The 12,084-nt window shown below is 39.9% G+C and overlaps 1 protein-coding gene across 3 annotated transcripts in view; it reads right to left on the minus strand.

Annotated features, from left to right (window-relative positions):
• Positions 1-12,084, minus strand: part of Dpy19l2 (dpy-19 like 2) — a 113,612-nt gene that overhangs the window by 80,922 nt on the left and 20,606 nt on the right. For all 3 annotated transcript variants that reach the window (XR_015626403.1, NM_001429433.1, NM_001429432.1), the window contains exons 5-8: positions 11,612-11,732; positions 9,336-9,429; positions 3,831-3,888; positions 1,436-1,527 (exon numbers count right to left, since the gene is read on the minus strand). Coding sequence is in view for 2 of the 3 variants with exons in the window: in NM_001429433.1 (NP_001416362.1) it covers positions 1,436-1,527; positions 3,831-3,888; positions 9,336-9,429; positions 11,612-11,732 (365 nt within the window). In the remaining variant the exon portion in view is untranslated. The remainder of the gene's footprint in view (positions 1-1,435; positions 1,528-3,830; positions 3,889-9,335; positions 9,430-11,611; positions 11,733-12,084) is intronic.

Here is a 12,084-nt window from a genome sequence, read left to right on the forward strand (position 1 = left end):
ATGCCTTCAAGGCCAAGGTCCTAAATGTCTTTGTACGAACCCCCTCACCCCCACTAGCCAGACTAATACTACTTCAGATGAAAACACATCATCTCCTGGGAAAAGAAAGGATAGATAGCATCTTCTTCTGTAATTTTTCTAAGTATGTAATGAATGAACACTGAGACCTAAACTGGAGACAGATGTCCACATTCAAATTCAACCCCTAATGGTGACACATCAGGGAGCAGCCCTTGTGAGATCTGTGGTGATCTCAGGATTCCCACTCTGCCTTTATCCAGTCAGCTAACAAGTGCAGGCCTTAATCAATTGCTCTAGAGTGTGCCAAATCTTCTGTGGTTATTTAAAACCAGCAGGATTCCTGCTTCTATGGGTACTTTTGAATACATACAAATGTAGATGCAGACATTTATGGACATGGACATGATGCACAAGTTTAGAAGGAAAGGGGAGGGAGAGAGGGAAGGAGGAAGGAAGAGAGATGGGGGGAACAGGAGCAGTGAAGACAGGCAGAGCAGGGCGGGAGGGAAGTAAGGATTTTCACATGAGGTGGAACCTGGCAAAGCTTAGTAAACTATCTGATTCCCTGGGAGTTTAGAGGAGATAATGTTCACGATCTCTCAGTAAGAGATTTCACTAATGCCTGTGAAATTTATTCATTTAGCAAAGCTACTTATAGTACTCTGCCATTTTCATTTCTCAAACATCTTAAATGCTTAAAAACTTAACTCATATGAGAGTGTGTCCAAGACAATTCATCTGAAACTGGTTGAATTGTTAGAAACATCATTCAGACATGTATTAGATGTGTGTATATTTTCATGTACAACTCTCTCTCTCCTCTCTCTCTCCACTGTATGTGTACACTCCTTGGGATTATATAAGATTTACAAGTTCCCAAATCCATTTGCACATGGAGCCCCCTTTTATGACACATATACTAATCTTATTCAAAGAGAATAATTTGGTGGGGGAAGCTAAAATATTTTAGCTTTGAGACCATAATGACTTGTTTCTCAGAAGCCTGTGAATGGGGCTGGAGTGATAACTTTTGCAGAAGACCAAGGTTCTCTTCCCAGCACTCACATGGTGACTCACAACCATAGATATCCCCATTTTCAGGGAATGTGACACACTCTTCTGGCTTTCGTGGGCACCAGGAAACAGTGTGCGAATGGTGATGTGCACACATGTAGGCAAAATACTTTTTCACACAATAAAACCATAATATTACTATCTAGAAACTGTAGGGTAACCTTTTCAGAAGAGAAATCGTTTATACATTTATGTTGATATTATTTGATTACTCAGTTCATTTTTAAAATAGTTATAAAACATAGCTTCAGTTTTATAATTGTGACTTAGTACATTAAAGCATATTTTCATAAAAGGCAACATAATAGTTTATTTAGCTTTGCCTTATGGCTAGAGTTACCTGAGGATAGTTGTCAAAACATACATCTGAAGTACAAGGAATGGATAGGAGAAACTTTCCCGGAGAGGCGGTGTCCACATCACGCGGGTGGCCTGAATCCATAAAACACTGTTGGCATTATTTTCCATTTTATAGCAAATATTACCTAAATCTCGGGAGTTGGCTTACTTTCAGAGTTTTAACACTGGGCTCATCAGATTCTATTTCTCACTGCTCAGCATAGCTTCTAGTCCTTTGACAATCTCTCCTACGGCTATTAAGGGACGCACTATCAAATGTCATGTCAAACTCAGAAACAAGAAACACCATATCGAATCACACACAATTAACCCAAAGGACCAAGAAACACACAGTGATAGGAGGATGAGGGTTACTGGCCCAGAGTACAGCACAGCCCTGCAGGCACGAGCCTGGCATTTGGGGCTTTGAGATACATGATGGGGCAAGGAAACCATTTTAACAGAAAGCATAGAGCATTTGCAAATAGCAAATCTATACACAGTTAGCTCCAACTGATATAGATATGCATCACCAGCTGTCAAGACTGGCTCTAAGTCAATCAGATAAACTCTACACGAGATAAATTTTAAAAGCAATTGAAAGTACAGGGAATTGCTAGTAAGGAACACAATAAAAATATTTTTAACTTTTTGTGTTCATGCTTAGACTGTCCTAAGACACGTGGAACAACATTGCAAAACTTTTTCTATTCTGAAATTATAAAAATTTAAACGTAATATAAATTTAAGCATAGCTTTTTAAGTTAGAGAAATGTAAGATAATGGAATCTATAAGCCTAAGATTATAGAAAGAATTTAAGTCTTCAACTCCTGGTAAGAGTCTTATTTCTTTGTTAAGAGCCTCAAAAAGTTAAAATTTTGTAAGAAACCAAACTTGTAAGCCTTGAAAAAATAGTTTGTATTCCAAACTTAACTTCAGCCTACCAAAGCCCCGCACACCCAAATAAAATGCAGACTATTGAGTGGCAAGGTATTGGTTTTCACAAGGTACTGGTTTTAATTAGCGTATATTTAAAGCATTCTATGTGAGACTTTGTTTATTCTTTTAACTGGTTTTTGAATTGGCATACCATAACAGAGGATCCAGACATTTTCTGCGTGTAACCTGGTCCATTACATAGCACATGTGATCCCAAAACGTTAGTACTCAGATTCGCTCTCCTTACCATGCATTCAACATCTAATACAGAATCCAGAACACAGAGCCCTGGAGTGAATTCATCACATCATAAAGTTTCCAGGAGCTCCTTCTGGCCTGGGTATGTCTGTTTGGGATGACTTACTGTATCAGGCCTGTTTTTGATTCATTATTTTGTTACAGAAAAAGGAAGAATAATTCAGTAGAAGCAGTGGGGAAGCTACTGAATGAAATGTGTGGATGTTGTTAGACCAATGCCGTTCCAACTACTGGGAACAATGACATGCAATTTCAATTATGTGACTTGGACAAGTTCTCGAGATCTGTGTGTTTAATTTGGGGCTGGGCAGATGGATCTGAAGGCGAGAGGATTGGAGTTCAGTTCCTAGTACCAAAATAGTAGCTTACAAATGCCTATATAACTCCAGCTCCAGGAGATATGACAACCTCTTCTGGACTCAGGCACAGACATAGGCACATGCACACACGAGCAGATGTGCACATACACAGGCTCGCATGTATGCATGCAGGCATACACAGTAAGTCTTTAGAATTACTGTGTTGTAGAATCAAAAATCAGTTAGGAGGATTAAGATCTGTTAAGATTTGATGCCAAGTGTTCCTACCATTAAAACAAAAAAACAACAACTTTCAGAGCCAGACATTATATACCAGCAATATAATTCTGGTGCTTTGGTGGCTGATGAGGGAAAATCAGAAGTTTTGAAGCCTAGAGAACATAGTGAGACTCTGTCTCAAACAGCAAAAGGAGAAGAGAGATAGGTGTGTATTTTGAAGTGAGGCTTTAAAGACATAGTGACAGGAAACAAGTCACCCAGCTTCACCATGCAATAGACTTGGAATCTTGGCTAAGTCCTGTCACTCTCTACTTCATTTTCATAACTGTTAGGATGAAGATATCACTCGCCCACCAGGGTTTTATTAGGCACTGAATGACGTCGTGTATGTACAGCGCCTGACTGGGTGATTGCAATGCTACCATTTGTCTACAGAATATGTGTGTGTGAGACTAAGCACCAAACAGTTGGTAGTTCACATAATTTAGATTTTACTTACTTACAATTTTAGATTAATATGATTCTCATACCAATTTGCAAGGTAAAATACTTTAAGATATTACAGTCCAACACTATGTGATCATATTAGCTTAGCGATTATATTTCCTTGTTCGTACAAGCCACTCTATGTCTAAAAAAGAATTGAATAGGAAACAAACCTCTCCATGGTTGAAAAAGTAACAGGCTACTGTAATCAGACCTCCTAACTGACTCCCGCTGTAATAAAGAAGAAAGTACACAGTCATTCCATGCCTTAAAGGGGTAACAAATACTCAAGGGAGGAAATACGCAGACAAGCTATGGAGCAGGTAAGGCCATCCAGAGACTGCCCCAGACATTATTTTGGATGCCAGGAAGTCATTCTGACAGGAGCCTGATATGGCTGTCTCCTGAGAGGCTCTGCCAGAGTCTCACAAATATAGATGTGGATGCTCGCAGCCAAGCATTGGACTGAGAATAAGGACTCCAGTGGAGGAGTTATAAAAAGGACCGAAGGAGCTGCACCAACCAATGAGTACACATGGAGGGACCAATGGCTTCAGGCGAATATGTAGCAGAGGATGGCCTTGTCAGTCATGAATGGGAAGAGAGGCCCTTGGTCCTGGGAAGGCTTAATGTCCCAGTGTAGAGAAACGCCAGGGCAGGGAGGTGGGGTTGGTGGGTGGGTGGGGGAGCACCCTCATAGAAGCAGAGGGAGGGAGGAGGGATAGGGGCTTATCAGAGGGGAAACAGGTAAAGGGGATACCATTTGAAGTTCAAATAAGTAATATATCCAATAAAAACTATAAAAAATGCAACATACAGGTACTTTTCATAAACTTATCTCAAAATTAAAAACCATAATGTTCTGTGCTTAAAACACAAATAACTAAGCCATAAAAGTCCAATATTTCCCAAATGCCTGTGTAGTTGGTGTTTTAATACTAACTGTACAGGGACACAAAGTGTTCATGTAATATAATCTCAATTTTATAATCACATTAAAATACTTTCTAAATAAACTGTGAGCATAAAATAATTTTAACCATACAGCTTAGCACTTTTGTCTGTATGCCATTATATCAATAATGTAAATGGAGTCCAGTTTTGTCTTTTGAAATTAGGCTTAACTGAGGGACTAAAGCTAAAGGGCTAACAGTTTCTCTTAGCACTAACTCTTAATTGTTTGACGTACTGAAAATAATCTGACGGTTGTGATAGCCAGAAGCTGGAAACAACCCAGATGTCCCATGACAGAAGAATGGATACAGAAAATATGGTTCATTTATTTACACAATGGAGTACTACTCAGCTATTAAGAATGAGGACATCCTGAGTTTTGCAGGGAAATGGATGGAACTAGAAAATATCCTGAGTGAGGTAACTCAGACCCAAAAGGACATTCATGGTAAGTACTCACTTACAGGTGGACATTAGGCCAAAAAAAAAAAAAAGTACAGAATACCCAGGATACAGTCCATTGAACTCAAAAAGGTCAACAAGCTGAAGGGCCCAAGTGAGGACACCTCAGTCCCAGTTGGGAGAGAGAAGAAAGCAACCACAAGGGAGGAAAGGGAGGGGCAGGGAAGGGAAAAGAGATGGGGGTGGGGGAAGAGGGGAACATGATCTGGTATTGGATAGGGGGAAAGGACTGAAGCCCTGAGGGCCAGCAGAAAAAATGGAAACAGGTGACCTCAGGAGGAAGGAAGTTGGGAGGACATTCTAGAATATACCATAGACCTGGGAAGTGAGAGACCCTCAGGACTCAAAGAAGGGGTTGACCCTAGATAAAATGCCCTAGGTGGGAAGAGGGAACTTACTGAACCCACCTCCAGCAGAAAGACAGGGCATCAAGGGAGGGATGGGGTTGCTATCTCACAGCCTAAGCTCTGACCCATAATTGTTCCTGTCTGAAAGAACTGCAGGTATGGAAATGGAGAAAAGCCTGAGGAAAAGAAGGTCCAGCAACAGGCCCAAAGTGGGATCCAGCTCAAGGCGAGGTCCCAAGACCTGACACCATTACTGAGGCTATGGGGCACTCACAAAAAGGTCTGGTGGGGTGGGTGGGGTGGGGACATCCTTGTGGAGACAGGGAAGTGGGAGGAACAGGGAGGAGTATGGGATGCTGAACAGTTGAAGGGTGGACCAGGAGGGGAATAAAATCTGGAGTGTAGAAATTAATTAATTAATTAAAAATATAAAAATAAAAACAAGGTTGCAAACTCCTAAGGAAAAGAAAAAAAGAAAATACTCTGACGGAAGCCACACTGTAGACTTTTCACTGCAGACCTAGAGTGCTAATACTCATCACAGATGGTCAAACCCGTGCTGTGCGGTGAGTGTCTCCTGTCGTGTTACAAGCTCAGCTGTGGCCCACATGCTAGGCCGCTGACTATAGAAACCAAGCCGGTAGATTCTACCTTAGATTATGTGTGTGCTCAATTATCAGTGTTGGCTCAGTTTAGGACACAGTAGACATTGATGGGATGGAAGGAGGAAGAAGAAATGAGATGGGAAATTGAAGGAAAAACAGCAGGGGGTGGTAATAACCCTGACCACTGAACAGAAGTAAAAAAGTAATAAACTATGGAAGAGGTGTGGAGGGGTGAAAGGGTGTCAGAAGGCCCACTGATCAGAAGGGAACTTATGTCAAATACTTTCGATTTTTATTGTAGAAATGTAGCTAGCATATAGCATAACAGCTTCATTATGATATTTTAGAGGGCACATGTATATATATAATTTTGCTTTGCACACATCCAGTCCATTATGCTCTTTTCTTCCTTTCCCATTTTGTATTCTTGTTGGTACCTTCTGTTTTTGTGTTTCATATATCATATTTATGTGTGTGTATATGTGTGTGTAGTTAATGTAAAACCTGCATTATATAAGCTATTATATCTCTATATAAATCTAGACCCAGAGACTCACAGTGTGCATGGTTTTCTTTTCCCTCATTACTCACCCTTTTTTTAAACTTTAAAGAAGCATTTATTATTTTCATTTATTATTATTCATGTGTTATTTATCTTTATAAATTTATGTTAATAAATTCATATTTAATAAATGTAATATTATTTATCATTATTCATTTGTTGTTTATGCATATATATGTTTTCTGTCATGTGTGTACATCATATGTGTGCATGCCCATTCAAGTCTGGGGCCCAAAGAGGCCAGAATAGGGTGTCATGTCATCTGGAACTGGGCCTACACATGCTTGTGACCTGCCATGTGGGTGCCGGAACCCGAACACCAGTCAGTCTACAAGTACAGCAAGTGTTCATAACCACTGGGCCACCCCACCCCCCATTGTTTTACTGTTGTTCCCTACGTTAATAGGCCCCTGTCTCCCAACAACAGGATTCCTTCTAAATTTCATGACTCACTTCATATTTTTAAAATCTAGATTAAATCTACCTAAAAAAGAAAACATAGTACTTGTATTTCTTGGTTTGTTTCACATAAGATGGTACTGTCCAGTTCCATAGACTTTCTTGCAGATGAAATAATCTCGTTTTTATTTATAGCTGAATGACGTCCACCACATATCTGTACAGCACTCTCATTGCTACTTTTACGTTTTATTTAGGTTAGCACTTTGTCATGGCACATTTCCATTGATGTGTCACTAAGCTACTTTCTCCCCTACTCTCCGCTCCTAAACTCTCCCCTCCTCCATTGGTTCTCTTTCCTTTCCCAGTCAGTTCCCACGTCTGCTCGTCTGTATGTGCATTGTATGTGTGCGTGTGCCTGCACAGGTCAGAGAGGACATTGGAGCCCCTGAAATAGGAGTGGTTGGGTGGTTGGGAACTGTCCAACCTGGGTCCAGGAACTGAATGTGGACTCTGTTCGAGCAGCCAGACATTGTAACTACTGTTCCATTTCTCCCCAGCCTTCTACTTTACTCTTTCTGGTTTTTACCACTCTTTAGAGCCTTCTTCACTTCTCAAAATTTCCCTTCTGGTTTCATGACTTAGGAGCAAGCACACTCACATGCACGTGCACACACATAAACATGTGTACACCCTTATACTTTTATTGAAATCAGGCTTTCTCCTGAAGTTTGTTAAATTTTTGGTTTGGAAATTTTTGTTTTGTTTTGTTTTGCTTGTGTTTTGTTTTGTTTTGTTTTTCTGAGTCTGGCTTTTTTTTTTTTTTTTTTTTTGCTTAACTTAATCATTTTGAGTTGCATTCATCTTGCTGCAAATGTCATGATTTTATTCCTTTTCAGGGCCAAAGTTATTCTATTGTGTCTAATGTGCCGCATTCCCCTTCTTAGTTTATCGGTTGCTATAACTAGGCTGTTTCTATTTCTGGATACATGACGAGTGCTGCAATAAAGATGGATTTGCAAGAAACTCATTGGTGCGTTTACTTTGAGTCTTTCCGTATGTTTCTCCCATTATGTAGTTTGTGTCTGAACTCTGCAAATTATTGCCTTTGTTGTGCAAAAACCTTTTCTATTTCATACAATTCAATTTGTTGATTACTGTAATTATTTTCTCCCTCCATGTATTAACCAGGATCAGCCCTGCTTAGCTGCTCTAGATCTCACCAGACCTGTTGAATTTAATTAGCATGACTGTCCAAAATAGCAATTATTTCCTGGGATATTAGTATCCTGTTCAGAAAGTCCTTACTTATGCCTCTATTGCTCAGTATTTCTCTGTAGCAACCTCAGGATTTCTGGTATGATATTACAGTTTATCTTTGAGCATTTGAAGTTGATTGTTGTTCAAAGAGATATTGAGAGATCTAGTTTCGTGGTTCCCCATCCAATCATCCCCAAAGCTCTACTTAAGGTCATGAATTTGGATCCCCAGTACTTATATAAAATGCTTGAGAGGTAGAGACAGAAAGGTCAAGCAAGAGTGCTTGTTGGCTAGAATGGCTACCCAATCAGTGATCTTCAGGTTCAGTGAGAGATCCTGTCTAGAAATATAAGGTGGGGAGGAATAGAAGACTTGCTGAGACACTGTCCCCAGGCCCTAAGTCCAGATTTTATTTCTAATTTTATGTGATTCAAGAATCATATAAATGTAAAGAAGGCTAACATCTTTGGGAGTATCTTCCACTGAAAGAAACAAGATGTCTGAAACAGTAGTCAAGCAATGTAGGTATATACTGTATCACTCAACACAAATGAAAATATGAATCATCTGTTGGCACTATTTCAGCAGTGCGAGGTTGCTGGGCTGGATAGAGCCAGATATAACTGCTATTTTATGGTCTTCCTTCCACCCCAAGTCACAGGATGACTCCAGACAGCACATTCAAGTGAAAACAAGAAGAAGCAGAGAAGGGAAAGCTGAGCCTGCAGTTCCTAGATATAACCAAGGTTGACTTTGCTGTAATTTTCAGTGACAGAAGCTAACTCACTTGACTCTCCTAAGGAGCAATGGAGAGGGGACACGTAATATGTGATTGCCATAATCAACTTCATGATCTCAGACTACACACATGTATACTCCAAACAGTTTCCCAAAATCTCCAAAAGGGAAAAAGGGAGGCTCGTAGGCGTTCTTTAGGGGTGACTCATTTCTGCTTACATAGCATTGGTTATGAAAAACCAGTTCTAGACAATTCCCTAAACTAGTCCATTGGGTTCATTAAGTTTCCTCTTCACTTAGTCAATGGGTATCAACCAGTCCTTCCAGGGTCACTCTCTTTACTAGTCTTACCTCAGGTATGTACCGTAGATGAAGAACAAGCCCATCATTAGCCCATTTAAAATAAAAATTACTCCAATGTAAAAGCAAGCTGGGTCTCCCAATCCTTAAAAAAAAACACAGGTTATTCAGTACTTAATGAGCAATGGGATTTCATTTCAGTGTTTTTTAATCGAGAACTTATAAAAGTGCTAAACACATTTCCTCTCATGCTTACTCGTAAATGCTGCAGTCATCTTCATCTCCACAGTGCATTGATTAATTTGCTAACTCAGGGACCAAGGGCAGGTCTTCCCCAGCCACAGCTCCTACAGTGCATATTTGGTTACATTTGCACTTTCCCCTGATGGCAAGTTTCTGTAATGTAATGGGTGCTGCGGCTCACATTAATTCAAATGCTGCTGTTCAGTATCTGGGACTTCAGTAGAAAAGCTTGGAGAATTCCCTGGAGCCACTTCTGTCCTTCCTAGGCCCCCAGATCAGTGTAGCAAGTCCCTAACCTGGAGGAAGACCCTCGCTCATGCTGCAGACGTCATGTTAACATGCATGACACATATGGTTTGTTGGCGTGTACATCACTTCCTGTGTGTTTTATATCATCATTCCACACAACTCCGGGGCAAAGTTTTGAGACCGACGGGTATGAAGGGTTTTTGTGTTTGAGAAAACACTATTTAAAACTGAGGTGACTTACAATATCATGCTGCTTTGCCTGCTGGGAGACAAACTATGTGACCCTGCTTGCTCTGGTTCATTAACCCTTTCATCCCGAGTCCACACAGCCTCTGTCACATGTTCTTTCTATGTCCAGTTGCCATCCATGCACAAGTGGTAGCAAGTCTATATTCAGACTAGAGCTCTTTCTCATTTCTGAGCTTCTACAGCCACATGCCTACTTGGTATTTCCAGCTCAGGGTCATTAGGTTCCAATACATGCAGTGAAACAGAATCCAGCCCTGTCAGTCCAAAGACTCAAACTAGAAGCGAATTACATGACTCTTCAGCATCCTTCTTCTCATCAAATACCCTAGTCCCAACTGCTTCTTAAATCCAGACATCTGCAGTGATCTTTCTTCCAAACTGACCAGAGAATATCAGTGATCTATCTGACTGCATGAAACCCACCTCTACCCCTCACACATGAGCTGTTCATGCAGCTGACAGTGATGCTTCAGCATGTGGATCTCTTATGGGTCGTCACTAAATACAGTGAGCATCCCCAGCCAACATGTTGTCCAGTGTGGTCTGCCCTCAATGACATTCCCAACATCTGGACATTTGTAATGTGCACTACCCACATAACTGCTAGCAGCCTGTTGGTAGCATATGCTGTCTTGAGTTGAACACCAATGTCTCCCAGCTTTTCTGTGCACTCCAAATACCAAACACTGGCCTCTTGGTGATTGGAAACTTAACATATGCCCACACATGTACAATGTCATGCCTTTCAACCCTCAGAAAAGCTTGTACATTTTTGATGATGGACACATTACAAAGTCTAATGTTTGATAAGCTATAGCCTCCAATCTTGTGTGCTGCAAAAAGTCCAAAATATAATCACTCCTTAAACAACCTCCACCAGCATCATCTTAGGTTTTCAAGTGAATCAGTTTTTAAAAATATGGAAAAGTCAAATTTTTTTCATATTCTAAGAGTTAAGTAAGTTTAGAAAGTGGCAATATTGTGGAAAAATAGTCATGTTTGAAGACCTGGAAGGCACCTCTATGTTTGATACATGTTTCTATGTGGCTATGGTAGAGTCACAGGGACAGCTGGAAAACTGTCACATAATTCTCAAGGCTCTTTTGTTTGTTCATTTGTTTTGTTTTTAATTTGTCTGGCAAGGATTCCAATATAGAAGACATAGAGAGTTTCATTAAAATTCCTCTAGTACAATGATCAAGGGTAAAGCAGTATTTATAATAGCAGATTATTAGCATCAAATAATACGTAACTACTGCAAGTACATATTTGGGTCTTTATCACCTAAAAGTATGTACTAATATTATCCCAAATAAATTGTACTATCTCATTCTTAAATGGACTTCTACTCAAGAGTACCTTACATTGGATATAATGGTACTCTAGTTAAACTTCTAATCTATTAAGTCCTTAAATTATTAAGTACGTAGCCTCTTCAGAAAACAAGTTGAAAGTAAAAATACTTATTGAGATAAAACATTTCTATAATGCCTTGAATAGAATTGATAACAGTTTCCAATAAATCTTAAAACAGCTGTCTATGAAAACATGGGCAAGCACACAGCAACGTTGAGGAGGACACGTGCCTTCACAGCTCTGAACTTCATTAAGAGGCTCCATTCTGGTGACGTTCCAGCAGGTCTTACTTTCTATCCCAAATAAATTCAATATCCCTATGACTGTGCGGAACCAAAAGGCTATGATCACCTAAAAGAAGATGAAAGAAAATACAGTCCGATCACGATGATAGACTTTCTAAAACACCGCTCTGCAACGGCATTGTTTTAACGTTAAAAACCTAAGTAAGCTGATTTGTAAAGTAACTATTTTGAAATTGTACATTAGTAATAGTTAAATATAGTAGTCAACTTAATTACCGTGCCAGAACCATGCAACCAAATATAAGAAGATAGGATTAAAGTAAAACAAAAAGGTGACAGAAGTCATAGCATCTCGCTTCATTCTAGATTTCTTTATTGTTAAAACGCATCATTTTTTAAAATTGCAATGCAATAGAGTGAGTCACAGCTCCACATGAAAAATGTGACCAGGGTTGGGG

The sequence above is a fragment of the Rattus norvegicus genome, chromosome 8, assembly GCF_021556685.1.
Source record: "Rattus norvegicus strain SHRSP/BbbUtx chromosome 8, alternate assembly SHRSP_T2T, whole genome shotgun sequence".
NCBI lineage: Eukaryota > Metazoa > Chordata > Mammalia > Rodentia > Muridae > Rattus > Rattus norvegicus.